General features: G+C 39.9%; 1 protein-coding gene across 9 annotated transcripts in view; it reads left to right on the top strand.

Moving 5' to 3' along the window:
* SCAPER (S-phase cyclin A associated protein in the ER) overlaps positions 1-23592 on the top strand; it is a 487034-nt gene that overhangs the window by 414712 nt on the left and 48730 nt on the right. For all 9 annotated transcript variants that reach the window (XM_082386958.1, XM_082386962.1, XM_082386961.1 and 6 more), the window contains one exon: positions 7403-7558. In XM_082386958.1, the coding sequence (XP_082243084.1) occupies positions 7403-7558 (156 nt within the window). The remainder of the gene's footprint in view (positions 1-7402; positions 7559-23592) is intronic.

Genomic DNA, 23592 nt, shown 5'->3' on the forward strand with positions numbered 1-23592 from the left:
TTCCAAATCAACAGAAACTTGCAAATGAATTTTTACTGGCTTTCCAAGTATTTAATTATGTAGCCATGATTTGCTTCAGGTAACCTATTATTACTTACATAGGTTTATTCTAGTATTTTACTCTTACAGATTATACTGTAAAGAACATCTTTCCCTACAGTTGATTACTGTCTTCTATTAAACATTGAGAAGTATAATTTGGGGGTCAAAGAATATGCATTAAGAATTTTGATCCATATTGCCAAATTGTCCTACATAAATATTACATATGAGTACGTCCTTGTACCCTCAGCCTAGACACTGTCGGATATCATCATTCTTTTGAGTCTTAGCCAAACTGAGAGGCGAAAATATTTCATTTTTTATATTAGTAGTGATATTGAACATTTTTTAATGTTCACTGGCCATTTTAATTATTTTGTGAGTAGCCTGTTCATGTACTTTGCCCAGTTTTCTATTGGAGGTATTGACTTTTTTAATTGTAAAAGCTCTTCATGTATTAAAATCATTAGACACATGCATAGAGGGGCAACCATATGAAAGATAGCAAGAGGGCAGCCATCTGGAAGCCAAACAGAGAGGCTTCAGAAGAATCCAACCCTGCTGGCACCTTGATCTTGGATTTTTTTGGCTTCCAGAACTTTGCTGAGATATGGATGGAATGTGCTAAAGGACAGCCAACCATCTTGTACTATGAAGTGGACTCCAGTGCTGTAGATGATGCTCCTATTTGTCAGGATCAGTGTTGATTCCCTGTGATAATTCTGTGTCTACAAGGTCTTAGTTCATTACTTTTGATCAGATTGTGTCATCAAACAGATGGCCTCACAAGAAAGCCAGATAGTAACTATCCATAGACAAGAAACCATTGTGAAAACTCAGAATGTAGGAGGTAGATGAGACTGAAGCATCTCCCCCCGGACCTCAGAGATCAAGAAGTACCACATTAGAAGGGTAAGAGGAGCAGCTGCACTCTGACCACAACAGCCCTCCCACAGGCCAGCACAACACTGCATGAGCCCCCATCCCCCCACAAGCCTGTGGTTTCTCCAGGGGGAAGAAGGAGCCCAAATGGACATCCAGCTCTCCCAGCATTATGGGACACTTCCACTTGGGTCTCACCTCACCGGGATCGCTGGGGGGATCTGCAGAGCTTGACCACTGGTGATCAAGTAAAAAGGTGTGGAGGGGCTGACAGCAGTCAGCACTCAGATCTTGGTGGACTGTATTGCTGTTTGCAGTGGTGGTGCCCAAGCGGAGATCCCAGGCAGCAGCTCTGCCCATCTGTGGAACTGAGCCTGTAGCCCCATCTGGCCACGGAGCTCAGTTGGCAGTTCTGCTGATTAGGTTCCCCAGTCCCCAGACTGTACTGGCTGTAGAGCTTGTTTTACCACACAACCTGGGCAGGAAAGCAAATTATCATCCTTGCCCTCTTGCTCAGCATCGCCTTCATTCTGACCATCCAGGAAGGCCAGCTGGGGAACCCAGGCAGCTGCAAAACCCAAACTACAGCCCTTCTTAGGCAGGGAACCAAGCCAGCAGAACTACCCAACTGTTGAGCTTAGCCACTGACCCCACATAACCAGGAAGACTGAACAGTAACCCTGGGCAGTCTTAGAGCCCAGCTATTGTCCCACTCAACTACAGAGCATAGCCTGCATCCCCACCCCACAGTGGAGCTCAGACAAAGACTCTTCCCAACCACAGAGACAGTTTCTTTACCCACCCAACTATGGGATATAAATGGAGGCCCTCCCAACCAGAGAAGCCAGCCAGCGACCTTGCTCAACATCAGAGCACAGCGAGCAGCCAACCTGATCAAGAAGCCCAGCCTGTGGCACAGCCTTTCAGAATATTGAAGGAAAAAACTGTCAACCAAGAATGCTGTACCCAACAATACTGTCCTTCAGGAATGAAGGAAAAATAAAGACTTTGCCAAACAAACTAAAGCTGAAGAAGTTCATCACCACTAGACCTGCCTTATAAGAAATACTAAAGGACATTCTTCAAGTTTAAAGAAAAGGATGATAGGGACTTCCCTGGTGGTCCAGTGGTTAAGACTCTGTACTCCCAATGCAGGGGGCCCGGATTCAATGCCTGGTCAGGGAACTAGATCCTGCATGCCGCAACTAAAGATCCCGCATGCTGCAACTAAAGATCCCACGTGCCGCAGCGAAGATCCCGCACGTGGCAATGAAGATCCCGCGTGCCGCAACTCAGACCTGGCACAGCCAAATAAATAAATAATTTTTTTTTTTTAAAAGAAAAGGATGATAAGTAAGAACATAAAAACATATGGATGGGCTTCCCTGGTGGCGCAGTGGTTAAGAATCCGCCTGCCAGTGCAGGGAACACGGGTTCGAGGCCTGGTCCAGGAAGATCCCACATGCCGTGGAGCAACTAAGCCCATGCGCCACAACTACTGAGACTGCGCTCTAGAGCCTGCGAGCCACAACTACTGAGCCCACATGCTACAACTACTGAAGCCCACGTGCCTAGAGCCCGTGCTCCACAACAAGAGAAGCCACTGCGATGAGAAGCCTGCGCACTGCAACGAAGAGTAGCCCCCGCTCGCCGCAACTAGAGGAAGCCCACATGCAGCAACGAAGACCCAATGCAGCCAAAAATAAAATAAATAAATTTTTAAAAAGACGAAAAAAAAACATATGGATGTGTAATACTCACTGGTAATGGTAAACATATAGTCAAAATTCAATCCTCTGGTATTGTAATGGTGGTGCATAATTCACTTACAAGTCTAGTTTGAAAGTTAAAAATCAAACATAATATAAACATAACCACAGTAATTTGTTATTGAATGAACACTATAAAAATATGTAAATTATAACATGAATAACCTAAAATAAATATGAGGAGGGAGAAATAAAAGTACAGTTGACTCTTGAACAACACAGGTTTAAAATGTGCAGGTCCACTTACATGCAGGCTTTTTTCAATAAATACTACAGTGCTACACAATCTGTGGTTGGTTGAATCTGTAGATGCAGAACTGAGGGTATGGAGGGCCAATGATGGGACTTGAGCATCTGAGGATTTTGGTATCTATAGCATCTGCGGATTTTGGTATCTATAGCGGGTCCTGGAATCAATTCCCCACAAATACTGAGGGACAACTGTATAAAGTTTCTGTATGCTATCAAACTTGTTATCAACTTAAAATAGGATGTAATATATATGTTTTATTTAAGCTTCTACAAACCTGTAGTAGATACATATAGTGTAAAGAAGTCAAAGCATACTGCCACAAGAAGTCATCAAATCACAAAAGAGGACAGCAAGAGAGGAAGCAAGGATCAAAGGATCTAAAAAACAGAAAATAATTCATGAAATGACAATAGTAAGTCCTTACCAATCAGTAATTATCAATACGTTAAGTGTAAATGGATTAAATTCTCCAATCAAAAGACATAGAGTGGCTGAAGGGATAAAAAAACAATATCCAACAATATGATGCCTATAAGAGACTCATTTTAGCTTTAAAGACACACATAGACTGAGAGCGAAGGGGTGGAAATAGATATTTCAAGGAAATGGTAAGCAAAAGAAAGCAGGGCTAGCTATATTTATATCAGACAAAATAGATTTTAAGCTAAAAATGGTTAAAAGAGACAAAGAAGGTCATTATATGATAGAGAGGTCAATCCACCAAGGATATGACAGTGGTGTGGTAAATATTTATGCACCCAACATCAGAGCACCTAAATATATAAAACTGATACTAACAGAACTAAAAGGAGAACAAAACAATACCATAATATGTGGGGACTTTAATACTCCACTCCCAACAATAGATAGATCTTCCAGACCGAGAATCAATAAGGAAACAGCAGATTTAAACAACACTATAGGCCAAAAGGACCTAACAGACATATATAGAACACTCCATCCAACAGCAGCAGAATACATATTGTTCTCAAATACGCATGGAACAATTTCTAGGATGAATCCTATGTTACGGCACAAAACAAGTCTCAACAATTCAAGAACACAGAAATTATATCAAGTATCTTTTCCAATCACAATGTTGTGAAACTGGAAAACAGTAACATTTTACAGTATATACATATGTCAGATCATCACACTGTACACCTTAAACTTACATGATGTATATATCAACTATATCTCAATAAACATGGGGGAAAAATACATTAACCCTTCATCTTACAGGTTTCAAATGCTTTTTCTGTTTGTCATTATTGCCTTTTAAAATATTTAAGTTTTCTATTATTTTATGATGAAGTATATCAACATACACCTAACAAAATTATCAATACCTATGTACCAACTTGACAACATTTTTCAGTAACCAATAACATTTTTCCATATTGTCTTAGATCTTTTTTCTTATTGGTAAGAAACCAAATGTTGTAGATACAGCTAACTCCCCATCTCCATCCCTTTCCCCTTACTCTCGCTCAAGATGTAAATCACTATGTTAGAGTGTGTGTATGTGGTTCCTATGCATTTTTATAAAATTTTCAGATATGTGTGTGTAATATATATGTATATATGTAAATATATACAAATATATAAAAATATATTTGTGTATATAAAATTTATATGTATATATTTATATATAATATCCATAAACAATATATCCTGCTTTCTATTTTTTGTGTGTATTTAAAATTTACATAAATGCTGTCATACTATTTTGTCAATTTCTATGTTCACATAACATGGGGTTGAGATCTACTTATGTTGATGCATATAAATCTGATAAATTCATTTTAACTGCTCTACAGATTCTATTAAATGAATAAATTCCCAGTTTGTCCATTTTCTATTTGAGGGCAATAGTTTCTATTTTTTCACTATTTCAAGCAATGATACAATGAATATCCTTGTAGAAACCTTCTTTTGCACCTATATGGGAGTTTCTCAAGTTTATATGCCTACAGTAGGAATTTATGAATGTTATGATAAATGCATGTCCAACTTTACCAAGTAACACCAAATTGTTCTCCAAAGTGATTTTACAGATTTCACTTTCCATCAGTAAAGGCTAGGAATGCATTTCCTCATATCCTTATCAGTGTTTTATATTAACTCACTGATTTTTGTCAGTCTCATATTTGTGAAATGGTATTTTGTGTTGTCTTCATTTTCATTGTATTTATGATTAGTAAGTTTGCATGCATCTATTTTTAAAATACTGCTATTATTACTACTAGTAACAATAAAACTAATAATAAAATGTATCAGCTTCTTTGCATGTACTAGCTTATCAGTCACTTATTACAAGAACCTTATACTAACATTCTATTACATTAAAAAGGAAACAGACTGGGGGCTTCCCTGGTGGCGCAGTGGTTGAGAGTCTGCCTGCCAATGCAGGGGACACGGGTTCGAGCCCGGTCTGGGAAAATCCCACATGCCGCGGAGCAACTGGGCCCGTGAGGCACAATGACTGAGCCTGCGCGTCTGGAGCCTGTGCTCCGCAACAAGAGACACCGTGATAGTGAGAGGCCCGCGCACCGCGATGAGGAGTGGCCCCCGCCTGCCGCAACTAGAGAATGCCCACGCACAGAAACAAAGACCCAACACAGCCATAAATAAATAAATAAATAAATAAAAAGGAAACAGACTAAGAAGGGCAAGGTAATTTGCCCAAGGTCATCCAGTAACTTGCAGGGCTAGGGTTCAGTATGTCAATATGTCATTTTCCCTTCATTATAAGATAATAGGGTTAGTGGTCATCATTTCATACTTCCCAATTTTCAAACTGTAGGATAGTGGTCCCCAACCTTTTGGCACCAGGGACCGGTTTTATGGAAGACAGTTTTTCCACAGACTTGGGAGGGGGCAGTTTTGGGATGATTCAAGCGCATTACATTTATTGTGCATTTTATTTTTATTATTATTACATTGTAATATATAATGAAATAATTATACAACTCACCATAATGCAGAATCAGTGGGAGCCCTGAGCTTGTTTTCATTTGCCACTCACTGATAGGGTTTTGATATGAGTCTGCAGGCAATTAATTTATTATAGTCTCTGTGCAGTCAAACCTCTCTGCTAATGATAATCTGTATTTGCAACCACTCCCCAGCACTAGCATCTAGTACTGCTTCAGCTCCAGATCATCAAGTGTTAGATTCTCATAAGGAGTGCGCAACCTAGATCCCTCGCATGCGCAGTTCACAGTAGGGTTCGCACTCCTATGAGAATGTAATGTCGCTGCTGATCTGACAGGAGGTGGAGCTCAGGCGGTAATGCGAGCTATGAGGAGCAGCTGTAAATAAAGATGAAGCTTCGCTGGCTCACCAGCCGTTCACCTCCTGCTGCGCGGCCTGGTTCCTAACAGGCCACGGATCGGGACCAGTACCGGTCCGTGGCCTGGGGGTTGGGACCCCCTGCTGTAGGAGATGCTCAGTAACCAGATAAATGCATTTCCTAATGTAAAAGGAGAAAGGGAACATTATTTTATACCTTTTAAATAGTAGGCTTAGAAGAGGCTCCAAACATGAATTATTCATCAGATTCTCCTTCCTTTTACAAAAAACTGTATTAGTAAATGAACAGATAGGGATTTTAGTGCACTTACAAGCAGAAGCATCAATTCCTTTGCACATATTGCTGAAAGTTTGTATGTGTTGATTTTCAGAACTGCTATATTCAGAGTCCTGCGCTTTTCATACATGTAAATGCAGTAGCACTGAATTGGTATAAAATCTCTAAGCTAAGGCTGATTTATCCACAAGATCATTTATAGTCTTCAAATATGTTCAATTATTTCTGCTTTGTGGACTAATAAAAGAGCTACTGTTGTTGGTCCAGGTTAATAAACAGCTCTGGAAAACTGTTTAATAGACTGAAAAGATGAAAGTGACTTCATAAATGTTCCTGTCAACTCTCAGGACTACTACTTTTCATAACAGAGGGCAATTAGATTCTCACTGTTTGTTATACTCTTGATGGTGATAGGGTTTTAAAAAAAGTAGAGAATCCAAAGTGGCATTAGAAGTTTAGGTTGTAACAGGAGTGTCTGGGTAGCATTATCTTATTTTCTGAATTCTGGTGAATTTAGCTTCCTAGTACTTTGAGAAGTACTGCTTTTCAAGAGGATAGAGATCATTATAAATCATTTCAATTATTGTCAGACTCTCTAGACGGGTGAGAATGATCAGATGATCACTTTCCTGAAAAAATAGCATCAGAATAACCAAAAGAGAAAAGAGAACCATTTACAGAAGTAGCTGATTATTCAGGACTAAATCTAAGGAAATTGTTATTTAAGATGCTGTACCCAAACCTGTGTGTGTTGTGTTTGCTTGTTTGAAGGGTCTAAGCCTGTGTTTGTTAAGATTTATCTTTGAAGGTGAAGATGTTGCCAGACTATGCAGATTGATAACACACATTTCTCCCCACATCTAGCTACGTGGTGAACATTGGTCTGATCGACAAGCTTTGTGGCTGCTTCCTCTCGGTGCAAGGCCCAGTGGATGAGAATCCCAAAATGGCCACATTTCTGCAGCATGCTGCAGGGCTCTTACACGGAATGTGCACGCTGTGCTTTGCGGTCACCGGAAGGTAAGGCCTTTACTTGATGTCAGTCTGGAGTCAACTTTTGAAACATATCTTGGATTTTGCTCATTTTGGAGTCATTTCATAGGGATGTACATTGTCATCTTGAGCTGTTTTCCTCTTTGTGCTACCTCTGTCCTTATTGGTTTCCCATATTGAGACTTGTCTAATATTTCTCATTTTCCCTGGCTACATGCTCCTGTCAGAGCCTATTTTTCTTGTTGGTGTCATAAACTTAACTATAATTTCTACAAGAGACCTTAGAAGTCATCCAGTCCCTCTTCCACTGAGATCCAGAGGAATCAAGTGATTCTCCTTGAGTCAGCAAGTCAGTGACAAAGCCTAGACCAAATCTCGTCAGGCCCTCAGCGCAACACGGCACAGCTTCACAGTGCCCTGACCATCACATGCTTTCAATTATAGCCTCCTAGGTTCTTTATTTTCCCCTTTGTCCTTCCAAGGTATCTCCATGAATAAGAGAAAGGAACCATCCAAAAACAATAGCCCCCTGACGTCACACATGACCCATGGGCATCATTTTAGCCAGTGTGCCAGGGACTACTACTGGCCTGGTTGGCCCTTTAAACCCCCTCACCCCACCCTGTGGACTGTCCTCAAAAACAATAATTCTCTAAGAGAGACAGAGTAAACCGCCTCGTGTTCTTTTCTCTCCCCTCCTACCAAGTAAAAATCATTTGCAATAGTGACTTAGTGTTTCTGATAGAAATATGACACATCCCTCAGGCATATTGAGGATGTTCAGTAAAACAATTTTCTTATACTTAAATTCTAAACAGCACTGCATACAAATTATATATATATATATATATCAGGGATTTATCAAGAAGAAAACTAATGATTTGAAACTAATAAAGTCTAGCTACTTAAAGAAATCTTATCCAGCCATATTCAATGTACACACGACGCTAATGTCTGTATTCAGAATATTTTAAAAGAGAATTCGTTTTCTGAAATGAACTTCCTCAACATTTGTTAGTCTGTTATGCGTAGGATCCCGACACCCACCTATTCTTCCTTATTCTTGCCTAATCCCTCTACCTCGAGTCACATTTCTAGGAAGATTAAGACTGTCTGAGTGTCAAGGAAGCCAAGCACGGCCTGTCGTCAGTGTTCCTCTTAGTCTGTTCCCTCTAGAAATGTAGCCAGAGCCTACCTTCCAGGGATTTGATGAGAACTCAGGAAGTGGCTGTTTGTAGGTCTGTGACCTAAGTAAGTTCGGGTGGTCCCACACTGCCCAGAGGCTGGCAGCAGTAACAGGGCGCCATCCAGGGCATTGGCACCTGCCAGTTTGGAGGCTGCCATGCTGCCCAGCTAGCTCCTGTGCAGTAGCCAGGCCACTCCCTGGGAGGTATCCTGTCACCCAGGAGACCCTTCCAACACTCACTCTTTTGTATACACACCATTATAAACCTGCCAGCGTCTCAAGTCTTTGTCACCTATACCCTTTCCTTGAATCCAGATGAATATCACACACATAAACATTTCCATATGTGGTTCTTGTATAGTTTGTGGTCTTCAGCTTTCACTTACACATGGATTCAGTCACTTGAAATCTGTGGAACTTGAAAGAAGTTTAAAGGTCATTAATAGCCACTCATTTTTATAGGGAAAGCAACTGAGCCAAACTAACTTGAATTAGGACCCAAGATTCCTCCCTTGGTGTTCCCTCCTACACACTTGACTTTATATTATTCAAAATATGGGAGCATACGTTTTGTTTCTTTGAAAATTTTCTCAATTACATATGTGGAAAACAGGATCCTCTTCTCTTTAACACACACAGTCATGTCCTTGTCTAGTATACATTGACTGAACATCTGCCTTGGGCCAGACACCAAGCTAAGTACTAAGGTTACTGCCTTCAGGGAGCCCAGAGTCTGGTGTGGAGTCAGACTTGCAAATTAATAGCTACAACATAATAGCTGCAACAGAAGAGAATGTGCACAGAGAAGGAAGTAAAGCACTTCCAAAGGAGGTCAAGAAGGGCTTCGATAGCCTAAATCTTAAAGGATCCAGGAAGACAAGTGGAGTAAAGAATTCATTTGGGAGAAAGGGCATAATATGGGCACTGCATGATATAGTAGATGTTATTGGTGCCTGTGGCCTATCAGGAGGTCACCTACAAGTGGCTTCCTGTATTTCTCTGCCTGAGGATATTCACTGAACAAGTAGCTGTTTGCTAGAAGTGCCAGGGAGTTAACACCCCCAAGAGTGACTCTCCAACAATAAATTGGTGGGTAATATCCCAGCTCCACTAACCCTCAGTGGGACAATCCTGAGGTATGTTCTGTACAGTTTCTCAAAGGGACCCAGTGGTAACCTGTTCATTAACACATACTTGATTGACTTTTCTCCCTACCCTCTTTTCCTTCTCTACTTCCTCACAAATAAACTACTAACACCCATATCTTTGTTTCAGGGACTGCTTTGGGGGCAACCCAAACCAAGAGTTATGGATATATAAGACATTGTCTCATGTTCAGTTTGATGTAGTTTACAATAGGGTGACTGTGAAGAGTGGCAGGAGATGAGGTATTCAGTGAGCTCCATACATGTTCAAATTTCTGTTATACGATGATCACTCCTGAAAAGTATAGAAATGACTGGAATGGCATGAGCCTAGAGGCAGAAGGAATAGTAAAAAGGCTCTTGAAATGTTGAGGGCCTGTGGAGACAGTAGAAATAGAGAGGAGCAGATACATTGAGGATGCAGAATAAATGTAAGGGAAACGGCATAGAGCTGATAGTATGGGATGTAAAAGGAAGTGAGGAGTCTGCAATGACTCCCAAGTTTCTGACTTGAAATTTTTGAGTGGCAGATGGTATAGTCTCCAAATTAGGGGATATACGTGGTTTTCCATGATTCTAGACATGCCTAAGGATTATCCAGGCAGACCAAAGTGTGTGTGTATGTATGTATGAAGTTTATATATAAAACCTTATTCTATACGTATATACACACACTCATAAAATGAAGTATAATTATTTCTATGTACATATACAACTGGATTTTAAATAAATCAATGATTAACCCTTAGTGGTTTTTAAGAATTCTTCATCTATTTTTTCCCCAATATAATTTCCTTCTCCAACCTCAGTTACTCTGCAAATTTCTGTTGGTAGGCCTTGCTACAAAAGCAGGTTCGGGTGGTTTCCTGGCTTAATTTACCTAGGAAATTCTTAGCAGTATCAGTGTAAGCTGCTTCTCTGAGAGACAAGAAGAATGACCCCTGTCTGCTGTTCTTCCTCTCATCCTTCAGTCTTCCAGCATTTCCTGAATACTGCCAAGCTACAGGAATACAGGGAGTTTTTCCTACATCTTCTGATTTGTTTACCTCTAATATTGACAGCCCATTTTGTGCTACAATACTTCCTGTTTCTTCGTGGAAATTATATTTTTAAACTATAAACTACAATGACCTGTTGAAAGCACTTTGTTGCATGTGTTAAATAGTCTCAGCACAAGGTCAAAGCCGTGTGTGGGGAGAAAGGTAGCTTGGTTGTTGTTATACTGGAGGAATTCACGTAATTCCTGTTGGGGCTGCCAAGGGAAGCCAGCCAGAGCCTGAGCGCCGAGGAAGGCTTGTCCTCAAAGCCCTTCTGTGACCAACAGGAGTAAAAGACAAAGGGGGGCCAGAGAGACCTTCAAAAACTGCCTCTCGTGAACTGGCAGACCCTGAGATAATTATGTACACTAATTGATAGCGCGGGGCTTTGAGTAAACACTTTGCAGTCTGCCGGTGGCCGGCCTTTGTGATGGTGATTATAGCAGGTCTGCCTTTGCACTGCCCTCCTGTTGTGCCCTTAATCTTCTAATTTTTACCTAGGTTTTCTGAAAGACAATTTGGGTGTCAGTATTTACACTGTTAATCTCTGCTTCAGCATGGGGGAGAAAAGTACTGACCGATTATTTTTGTACCAGGCTTGGTTTTGAACAGTAAACTTGCATTTCTTTAAGTAAAAATCGAAATTGTGATCTTCTGGTGAAAAGATTGGTTTTTATATTAGGATTACACTACAATTTTAATACGTGAATTGTTCACAAGCTATAATTCTTAATCACTTCAACAAAATTCAACAATCTGTAATAGGACTTTCAGAAATGACTGTTTGGCCTTAACTGTTACCAGTTTTCCATTCTTGGGCCTGCAAGAAATAAGGAAAAAAGGATAGTTTTCAAATCTCAGGGAAGTGACTCAACTGCCATAATTGACTGAGGCTCACTGAGTCCCCCTTAAGGTGCTGGCTCCTTAGCCAAACTAATAGGATCAGAACAGTAATGAGTGATTATAAATTGTAACCAACACAAAACCTTTCACTTAATCAGCAATCATTTCTAGATTCATAACTATGCAAAGTACTATAGCAAGAGGGCCAAGAAGTAGTGGATCCAAAGTGAAAGAGTTTACAGTCCTTATGACTGCAGAGAAGAAAAAGAGGAGCTTGTAAAACTTAGTTAATTCTGATTGGTTGGAAAACACTATTCTGAATGCTAGAATATTTTTACACAAAAAGAAATTTGTTACTATGTGTATTTGTGGTTTTTATTTTCGCATCTGTAAACTACACTAACAAAATGAGTTCTAGCCAAGGTCTCTGGAAACCTGTGTCATAAAAAGATAAGAATGATTTGTAATTTAGCCCATTAATTATGTGGATATAAATGAGTGCTTCTCAAGTGTTTAAGGGTGCTTGAAAACCATTTGTTCAAGCAAAGGTAAACTTTAACTCTGCCTGCCTGAATTATTCATTCATTCATTAGACAAATATTTATACAGTGCTTGCTCTGTGCCAGGCCCTGTGCTAGGCTTGGGAGAAAACAAAAATGACTAAGATGTTGATCAAGTCCTCAAGGACCTTGTAAGCTAGTAAAGAAGAGGTATATACAAATATCCATGGTATAAGGCAGAGAGTGATACAGAGGATAGAAGATAACACACAAAAAGCACTTAGCATGCTGCCTGGCACATAGTAAATGCTTAATAAATATTGGATTATCACATCATCATTGATGGACTTCAGAGGAGGGAGAGATCACTCTTAGTTGTAGGAATTAGCTGTTTTCTAGAGCAACTAAAATTTAATCTAGGCCTTGAAAGATAAAAAGGGTTGGAACATTTAGAGTTGAGAAAAACATAGACAAAGAAAATAGCATACGCAAAGACATCAAAGCAGAAAAAAACATGAAGAATGAACAGAGTACTTAATTTGGCTGGATTTTGAGATGTATGTAGTGGTGATTTTAGTGCCTACCAGACTGTTATGATGTTCAAATGAGGTAACAAATATAAAAATACTGTGTGATATATAAAACACTCTGCTGAATGTGGTGGTGACAGTGGTGTCATTAAAAGCCTTTGATCAGGGCAATGACATGCTAAAAACCATTATCATGGTAGTTATCATGTGAAAGTGTATGAGAGAGGCTGTAGAAAGTGGGAAAGACCATTAACAGTCATCTGGCCAAGAGGCAAAAGGAACGGAAAAGAAGAATCTTTTTAAATCCTCTCATAGTCTCTCTTTTTATGTATGGTATCACTGGTCTCTCCGGCATCAGGCTCCAGATGTCATCTCTCTCTCATCCGTCTTCCTTGTACCCCAGACCTAATCTGCTGTCATGTTCCATTGACTGGAAGGAACCTTAAAGTCACCTTAATCCAGTCTTCTGTTCAGATTTGTAGCTCTTCAATAACTTCTTTCAGTTTACATTTGAGTATCTTCATTGACAGGGAACTTATTATTTACCAGGGGAGCCTATTCTGTCATTGATCAGTTTTAAAGCTTTAAAAGCCTCTCCTTATACCAAGCTGTAATCCGTCTCCCTAATGCTACCTACTAGTACTAGTCCTACTTTCTCCTTGGCAACACATAGATTATTCTAACCCCACTCTTCTCCCTACAGTTCTCCCGTCTCACCGTACCACATATTCTCCTTTGCTTTCATTCTTGTTCCAGTTACTGTGGTTGTGTAACAAATTACCCCAAAACTTAGTGGCATAAAACAACAATCTGTTAATCTCACAGATTCTGTATGTCAGGACTTCTACCAGGATACAGGGAGAATGGCTCATCTTTGTTCCACAGTGTCTAGGCCTCAGTTGGAAGACTTGAAGGCTGGAGGTTGGAATCATCTGTGCGCTTGTTCACACATGACTGTAGTTCCCGCTACCTGTTTGTTAGGGACCTTTCCATGTGGTCCCTCTGCACAGGCTAATTTGGGCTGCACAGCATGGTGCAGCTTCAAAGGAGGAGCATCCTGACAAGTGAGAGAGCTAGCTGGAAACCATGTCACCTTTTATGACCTAGCCTCGAGAGTCATGCAGCTTCATCCCCTCCACTGAATTCTGTTCAGCAAGGCAGCCACAGAGTCCCATTCAGCTTCAAAGGGAGGAGGAGTAGACTCCGTCTCTTCATGGGCAGTATAAAGGTTCTGGAAGAGCGTATTGTACCAGAAATATTGCTATGGTTATGTTTGAAAAATAGAGTCTTCCACATTCCAACCTACCCTAGAGATAAATGTGTTCCCAGTACCCTGTTCTCATCTGTATTCTTTCCTCTCTGCAGTCTCATACTTGGTATAATCATTTCTCTTGGCATCTTTAGCCACTGTCCTCGGACAAAAGGCTTGCTGGTGTTGGGAGATGGGGAATGAAGTAAACATAATAGGACTAAGCAAGTGTAACTAAAGGAAATAACATTTGTTGAACACTGTTTATGTGCCCCAGGCTAAGGGCTCCTCATGAGTTATCTCCCAGCAATCCTCACACTGTCCAAGGGAGCATAACAGCCTCTAGACTGATAAGGAAGAGTGATTGTCCGAATCCTTCAGGTCTGGAAAGTGAGAAGAATACAGGAACAGGAACCTCTGGGCTGTCTCTATATTCACAACTGGGCAAATGCTAGTACAGAGATTTCTGAAAGATCTATCCCAGCTGGTAATAAAGTCTTAGTTGACTTGTAGGGACAGAAAGATGATCACTTCATTGCTGCAATTCAAACTGTGTGTCTACTATGTGCTAGGCACTATGCCAGAGAAAGGGAGCTGCCTGGGCCTTAGCCCACAGGGCCAGCATTTAGGGGCAGCCTTCACTGACTTACTACTCCCAGAGGGGAGAGGGTGTGATGAAGGTAGTCTGCCAATACGTATGCAGGCTCACCAGACTTAGGATAGCAGAATATGTCTGGTGTACACTTGCAGTCGAACTCCCACTGGCTCTAGGACTTTGGGGGTCAGGATCTCAAGAGGAAAATCCTTTTGTACTGTTGTATTGAAGAGCCCAGGTTTGGGAGTCAGAAAAATGTGAATGCAGTTCCTGCTCTCCTAGCTCTGTGACCAGTGACAGATTCTTTAGCTTCTCAGTGCCTGTTTCCTCACATTATAAATATGAATTTGACAATTCTTCTTCACAGAGTTGGGGCAAATGGTGACTAACATGTCTGTCACCCTAACCTTCTGCCCAAGGTGCTTTTTTATATATATTTATTATACCCCACCCTGTTCCAAAAAGATTTGAGATGGCTTACAGAAGTATATATGTCTTCTTATTTTAAAAAAAATAGATGAAAAAAATTAGAATAAAAGAAAATAGGTAGGGAAAAGTAAATGAAGCCAGAAGCAAGTAAAGTTAAGGCATAAACCATATTCATAAACAAGGCCCTGATAGACATTTCCTCTTGGAATTCCTACTGGCAGTTTCTACCAGGAACTTATATTTAATATGTCAGATTCTAAGCTCATTGGCTTTCATCCAAAGTTGGCTTTTCCTCCTGATTATCTTATTCTGCTCATGATTGTAGTAATATGAACAGATTTTAAGACCTCAAACCTTTATTATCTTTCACTTCTGTCTTTCAGAATCCAATCCAGTCCTATGCAATTAAATCAAAACGATGCTTGCCACAGAAACATGAGATGGCACCTGTTATTCATACCTATGACTTGATATTTGTCTACTTCTAATTCACTAGTTCCTTTGTCCTGAGGATATGTTTTGTGTCTTCAAATGAAAAGGTTTCCCTAAGGAGAAAGACTAAATATCCTAGCAGCTCTCCTTCAGGCACCTAGCACCAGGCTAGAAATAAAATAAGAAGTCGGTAAATAGCTATGACTGGCAGCATTAGCAAATACTGATGTGCACCATCGACCTATGCCAGAGCCCCATTTCCTGGGCTTACTCTTAGCATAGGAAGAAGAGGTGCCTATGTCTCACGTTCTTCCTCCCTTAAGGTAAGAAGGAGACGTCCAAGGCCTTCATGCCTTTGGCATACCTTTCTGAGACCAGTTCTCTCTCTCTTCCTTCCATTGCTTTAGCAAATCTTTATTAATTACTGTTTACTGAGCACTTGATATGTGCCAGACACTTGCCGAGGTATTAGGGATCCAGTGGTGAACAAAATACTCGCTCTATGGAGCTCACAGTCTAACAGGAGAAAAAGATGATAAACCAGTAAATGAATAAGATAATTTTAGCTAGTGATAGTGATATGAGAAAATAAAGCAGGGTAATATAGCAGAGTGATTTGGGTGAGTGGTCAGGGAAGGCCTCTCTGGGAAGATGACACTGAGCTAAGAAGGAGCCAACTCTGTAAAGATCGGAGGGAAGAATATTCTAGTTGAGCAGAATAGGAAGTTGATGACTCCCAAATATCTGAAGTGGGTGTGTACCATAAACATAGAAGGCAGTGTGCTGGAGGCCAAGAGATCAGGACAGAGAGAGTGGAAGTTTGGGTTTTATTCTAAGTGTGATAGGAAGCCACTGGAGGATTTTAAGCAGGAGAGCAGCATGATCTGATTACTTAAAAAGTAGTGGATTTTTACTCTGTATAGAATGGATTATAGGGGCAAGAGTGGAAGTAGGAAAGATTAATTAGGAGGGTACCGTATCACGCAGCCCAGATATGACAGTTTTTTCCTCCCAGTTACTCACCCAGAAGAAGTAATTGCTTTCATTTGGCAACACAGCAGAGCCTCTGGCAGAGCTCCTTCAGCCTAACTGCCAAATACTAAAGATAAGAGAAGCCCAAAATATCAGCTGAACTAGCCAAAATCAGCACAGGGCCCTTTTGTGTTTTACAGTGATAATGAGAAAACTGAAGATAGAGAGGTCAGAAATGTCCCATCTGAGAAGCATTCTTGTATAACAGTCCTAGTCTGTAGTTCCAAGATCTAGGACCATATACTGTTGTCAGTCATCCAGAGCTGCCGCATTCTCACCTTTTGGACTCCTCCCTGCCCTTTCTCCATTCACCTTTGGTTGTCCCCAGACTGTCTTTATCTTCCACTTTCTTGGTCCTCCTCCCAGACCTCTGCCAGAGACCACAGTTTCTTCTTAGGGGCCTCACCCTTTACCTTCCATTCTCATTGGTGTCCTCTTGGTCTTCCTCTTTCTCAAGCATGTTCTAGGTTGTTGATCTCCAACAAGAATGTCTCTCTGTTTTCATCATCTATCACTTCTCTTCCCAGAAAGGTTTCCTTCTCAAAAGTTCCTCTTTGAATGCAACTGAAACTAATAACCAAGTACTTTGGAAATCCTCCCAAGTAATCAGCCAGCCTCACTCTACCTAATATTCTCACTATTTAATTTCCCCTATATTTTTCCTCTTCTCTAACCAAATGTCCAGACTGTCTTATAGTGCTTACACATGTATCTTTTCCACCTTGAGTTCTCTCTTGCTCTCATATCTCCACTAAGTCATCCTCATTCCCTTCAACAGGGCTCCAAATTAGATCTGCATTAAACAGATAAGCTATTTTCTCCCTCTACTGTATACATAAAATATAGGGTGTGTGTGTGTGTGCGCGTGTGTCTGTCTGTGTAGGAGACTATAATTTTTGAAGTAGATTCACACCTGTTATAACACCCCAGAACTGAACAGAATCTTAGACGTCATCCTGTCCAATGCCCAGCTGAGTTTTGAGTGCCCTCTGTGACTTCAGTGAATGTATTCCTCCACTGATTGCAGAATAGTTAAGAATGTAATACCTCACCAACAGCCCATTTAACTTTTGGGTGTTCTGATTGTTAGAAAATTTTCTGTAAGTTTATCTAATATCTGCTTTCGGGTAGCATCTCTCCTCTGGGGTCATAAATAATGGTGTAATACCTCTTCAGTTTGAAGATAACCTTTATATCCTCCAGTTCTGAAATAAATTTCCCAGTCCCTTCAAATGCACCTCAGGTGACATTGTTTCCACATAGTTTTACCACACAAATCACTTTCCTTGGGAACTTTCTGATACATCAGTGTCCTGAATGTAGTGCCATACCCAGTGCTAGAACCAGTACTTCCAGAGTAGTTGTTCATTGCAGTGGATCAGGATAAACCTTTCTGATTGTGTACATTTTACTCCTGTTAGCTCAGTCAAAATTGAATTATATTCATGGGTAATCAAGCAAGACTGTTTCTTCATTTGAATGGATAGGAAGCTAATTTGCTAAGTCTTTTTCCCCCACTTATCATTGAAAGCTATATTCCAGTCCCCTGTCACTTACCTTCTTCGCATCCTAAACATATGCAGTTAGTTTTTAAATCTAAAACTAGGATTTAATAGTCATTTCTATAAATTTCATCCTTTTTTAGTCCTCATTTATTTTTAATTAAACTTTTTTACTTTTTACTTCCTCCTCCTTGAAACTATCTTCACTTTGCTTCTAGGGCACCACACTTCCCTGCTTTTCCTCCTACCCCACTGGTTTCATTTTTCAGCTTCCTTTGATGATTTATTCTCATCTCCCCAACTTCTACACTTTGGAGTATCCGAAGGCTCAATTCTCAGACTAATCTATGTTCACTCACTAGATGAGCTGGCTTTAAATACCATCTGTGTGTTGATGACTCCCAAATATCTCAAGCCCAGATCACTCCTCTGAACTCAGACTTGTATATTTATTCATTTATTCAACAAATGTCTATTGAGTGGCTATTCTGTGTCAGATACTGTTCTAAGCCCTGGAGACAGACAAAATTCCCTACCCTTGGGAAGCTCATTTTATCCAACTTCTGATCCAGTATCTTCACTTAGGTGTCTAATAGGCATCTTGAATTTAACAAGTTTAAAGCTGAACTCCTCATTTTCCTCCCCAGACATGCTCTATCCACTGTCTTTCCCATTTCTGTAAATGGCAGCCATATTCTTTCAATTACTCAGGCAAAAAAAACGACTGAGCCATTTTTTACTCCTCTTTTTCTCACCCCCACATTCATGCTATCAGGAAATCCTATTGGTTTTCCCTTCTGAATATTTTTCAGAATCCAGCCACTTCTTACCACATGCATGACTACCATCCTGGTTCATCCACCATGATCTCTCACTTGGATGATTGAAACAGTCTCTTAATTGGCCTCTCTGCTTCTGTCTTGGCTCTTCTAACAACTTTTCAACCAATTAGCTGTAGTGATTATTTTTAAACCAGTCATATTATATCACCCCTCTGCTCAAAACCTTACAATGGCTTTCCGTCTCATTCAGTAAAACCCTTATAATGTCCTTACAATGCTCTACAAGCCCCTACCTGATCGTCTTCCTGTTTCATCTCTGACCTCATCCCCCGTGGTTCCTCCACTTTGCTTAACCAGCTGTAGCCACACTGGCCTTCTTGCTGTTTCTTGAATATGTCATGCATGCTCCTGGCTCCAAGCCTTGGAACTTGCTGCTCCTCTGCCTAAAAACACCCTTGCCTCAGGTATGCACATGGCTTCTTTCCTTACTTTCTGTAGAATTCTGCTTAAATTACACTTTAGAAAGGGTTTCCCAACCACCCTATATAAAATAGCATCACACACACACAAACACACACACCCCTACATCTTCATTCCCTACCCATATCCCCTGCTCTTCTACAGTACTTAGCACACCTGACATACTATATATTACATGTGATACTTGTTTATTTGTTCATTGTATCTCGTACACTAAAATGTAAGTTTTATGAGAAAGAGAACATAGATTTTACTGCTGAATCCCAGTGCCTAGAAAAGTGCTTGCACAGAGTAGGTCCTCAGTGAATATTTGTTGAATTAATGAATCATGAATGAATAGGCCCATGTGAGAGAATAATGCCCCTCCTGAACATTCTACCCCAAAGCAAAATACACATTCTTCTCGAGTGTATATGGGACATTTTCCAGGATAGAATACCATGTTAGGCCACTAATTAAGCTTTAGTCGATTTTAAAAGATAGACATCATACAAAATATCTTCTCTGACCATAATGGGATGAAGTAAGAAATCAATAATAGAAGTAAAACTAGAAAATTCACAAATTTGCAGAAATTAAACAAAACACTCTTAAACATTACATAATGATCAGGGATCAATCGAAGAAGAAGATATAACAATTGTAAATATATATGCACACAAGATAGATGCATCTAAAAACATAGAGCAAATATTAACAGACATAAAGGGAGAAATTGTCAGTAACACAATAATAGTAGGGGACTTTAACACCCCATTTATATCAATTGACAAATCATCCAGACAGAAAATCAATAAGGAAGCACTGGCCTTAAATAACACATTAGACCAAATGGACTTAATAGATATATAAAGAAGATTCCATCCAAAAGCAGCAGAATACACATTCTTTTAAAGTGTGCATGGAGCATTATCCAGGATAGATCACATCCTAGGCCACAAAACAAGCCTCAGTAAATTTAAGAAATTTGAAATCATATCAAGCATCATTTCCAACCACAACGCTATGAGACTAGAAATCAACTACAAGAAAAAACTGCAAAAATTACACAGGTGAGGCTAGACAGTGTGCTACTAAACAACCAATGGATCAGTAAAGAAATCAAAGAAGAAATTTTAAAATACCTGGAGACAAATGAAAACAAAAATACAGCAATCCAAAATCTATGGGACACAGCAAAAGCAGTTCTAAGAGGGAAGTTTATAGTGATACAAGCTTACCTCAGGAAACAAAAATCTCAAACAAACAACCTATCCATACACCTAAAGGAACTACAAAAAGAACAAACAAAACCCAAAATTCGTAGAAAGAAAGAAATCACAAAGATAAGAACAGAAATAAATGAAACAGGGTGTAAAAAAAAAATAGAAAAAATCAGTGATACCAAGAGCTGGTTCTTTGAAGATAAACAAAATTGATAAACCTTTAGCCAGATACATCAAGGAAAAAAAAAAAAACAGAGCACAAATCAATAAAATCAGAAATGAAAGCAGAGAAGTTACAGCCAGCACCACAGAAATATAAAAGATCATAAGAGGGCTTCCCTGGTGGTGCAGTGGTTAAGAATCCACCTGCCAATGCAGGGGACACGGGTTCAAGCCCTGGTCTGGGAAGATCCCACATGCCTCAGAGCAACTAAGCCCATGCGCCACAACTACTGAGACTGCACTCTAGAGCCTGCGAGCCACAACTACTGAGCCCGCATGCCACAACTACTGAAGCCCACACACCTAGAGCCTGTGCTCTGCATGCAACAAGAGAAGCCACTGCAATGAGAAGCCCGCGCAACGCAACGAAGAGTAGCCCCCGCTCACCGCAACTAGAGAAAGCCCCGCACGCAGCAACGAAGACCCAGTGTAGCCAAAATAAATTAATTAATTAAAAAAAAATCATAAGAGATTACTACAAACAACTATATGCCAATAAACTGGACAGAAGAAATGGACAAACTCCTAGATATGTACTGTCTTCCAACACTGAACCAGGAAGAACTAGAAAATATGAACAGATCAATTACTAGTAATGAAATTGAATCAGGAATTTTAAAACCTCCCAAAAAACAAAAGTCCAGGGCCAGACGGCTTCACAGGTGAATTCTACCAAACATTTAGAGAAGAGTTAACATCTATGCTTCTCAAACTTCCAGAAAGTTACAGAGGAAGGAATGCTTCTGAACTCATTCTACAAGGCCCACATCACCCTGATACCAAAACCAGACAAATATATCACAAGAAAAAGGAAATACAGGCCAGTAACACTGATGAACATAGGTGCAAAAATCCTCAAAATAGGGCTTCCCTGGTGGCGCAGTGGTTGAGAATCTGCCTGCTAATGCAGGGGACACGGGTTCGAGCCCTGGTCTGGGAAGATCCCACATGCCGTGGAGCAACTAGGCCCGTGAGCCACAACTACTGAGCCTGCACGTCTGGAGCCTGTGCTCCGCAACAAGAGAGGCCACGATAGTGAGAGGCCCGCGCACTGCGATGAAGAGTGGCCCCCGCTTGCCACAACTAGAGAAAGCCCTTGCACAGAAATGAAGACCCAACACAGCCAAAAATAAATAAATTAATTTAAAAAAAAAAATCCTCAAAATATTAGCAAACCAAATCCAACAATACATTAAAAAGATCATAAACCATGTTCAAGTGGAAATTATCCAGGGAAGCACAGATGGTTCAGTATCCACAAATCAATCAGTGTGATACACCACATTAACAAACTGAGGAATAAAATCATATGATCATCTCAATAGATGCAGAAAAAACTTTTGACAAAATTCAACATCGATTTATAATAAAAACTCTCCACAAAGTGGGTATAGAGGGAACATACCTCAACATAAAAAATGACCAAATATGACAAACCCATAGTTAATTATATACTCAACAGTGAAAAGCTGAAAGCATTTCATCTAAGACCAGGAACAAGACAAGGATGCCCAGTCTCACCACTTTTATTCAACATAGTATTGGAAGTCCTAGGCACAGCAATCAGACAAGAAAAAGAAATGAATCCAAATTGGTAAGGAAGAAGTAAAACTGTCACTGTCTGCAGACGATATGATACTATACATAGAAAATCTGAAAGACACCACCAAAAAACTACTACAGCTTATCAATGAATTCAGTCAAGTTTCAGGACACAAAATTAATATACAGAAATCTGTTGCATTTCTATTCTATACACAAACAACAAACTGTCAGAGAAATTAAGGAACAATCCAATTTACAATCACATCAATAAATAAAATAAAATAAAATACCTAAGAATAAATCTAACTAAGAAGGTAAAAGACCTATACTCAGAAAACTCTAAGAAACTGATGAAAGAAATTGAAAATGACATAAACAGATGAAAAGATATATACCATGTTCATGGATTTGAAGGCTTAATATTGTTAAAATGACCATACTACCCAAGGCAATCTACAGATTCAATGTAATCCCTATCAAAATGCCAATGGCATTTTTGACAGAGATAGAATAAATAATTTTAAAATTTGTATGGAAACACAAAAGACCCCAAATAGCCAAAACAATCGTGAGAAAGAAGAACAGAGCTGGAGGTATTATGCTCCCTGACTTCAGACCATGCTACCAAGTTGCAGTAATCAAAACACTATGGTACTGGCACAAAAACAGACACATACTTCAAGGAACAGAATAGGGAGCCCAGAAATCAACCCACACACTTATGGTTTCTGTGACAAAGGAGGCAAGAATATACAAGGGAGAAAAAACAGTCTCTTCAATAAATGGTGCTGGGGAAACTGGACAGTTACATGTAAAAGAATGAAATTAGAGCATTTTCTCACATGATATACAAAAATAAACTCAAAGTAGATTAAAGACCCAAATGTAAAACTGGAAACTACCAGACTCCTAGAAGAAAACAAATAGAATACTCTTTGACATAAATCCAGTATTTTGAGGGATCTGACTCCTAAGGCAAAGGAAACAAAAACAAAAGTAAACAAATAGGACCTAATTAAACTTAAAAGCTTTTGCACAGCAAAGGAAACCATTGACAAAATGAAAAGACAACCTACTGAATGGGAGAAAATATTTACAAATGATGCAACCGACAAGGGGTTAATATCCAAAATATATAAACAGCTCATACAACTCAATATCAAAAAAAGAAACAAACAACCCTATTAAAAAATGGGCAGAAGACCCAAAAAGACATTTCTCTAAAGAAGACATACAGATGGCCAGTAGGCACATGAAAAGATGCTCATCATCGCTAATTATTAGAGAAATGCAAATCAAAACTACAATGGGGTACAACCTCACACCAGTCAGAATGGCCATCATTAA

This window comes from Balaenoptera borealis, assembly GCF_965194805.1.
Source record: "Balaenoptera borealis genome assembly, chromosome: 3".
Taxonomy (NCBI): Eukaryota; Metazoa; Chordata; class Mammalia; order Artiodactyla; family Balaenopteridae; genus Balaenoptera; species Balaenoptera borealis.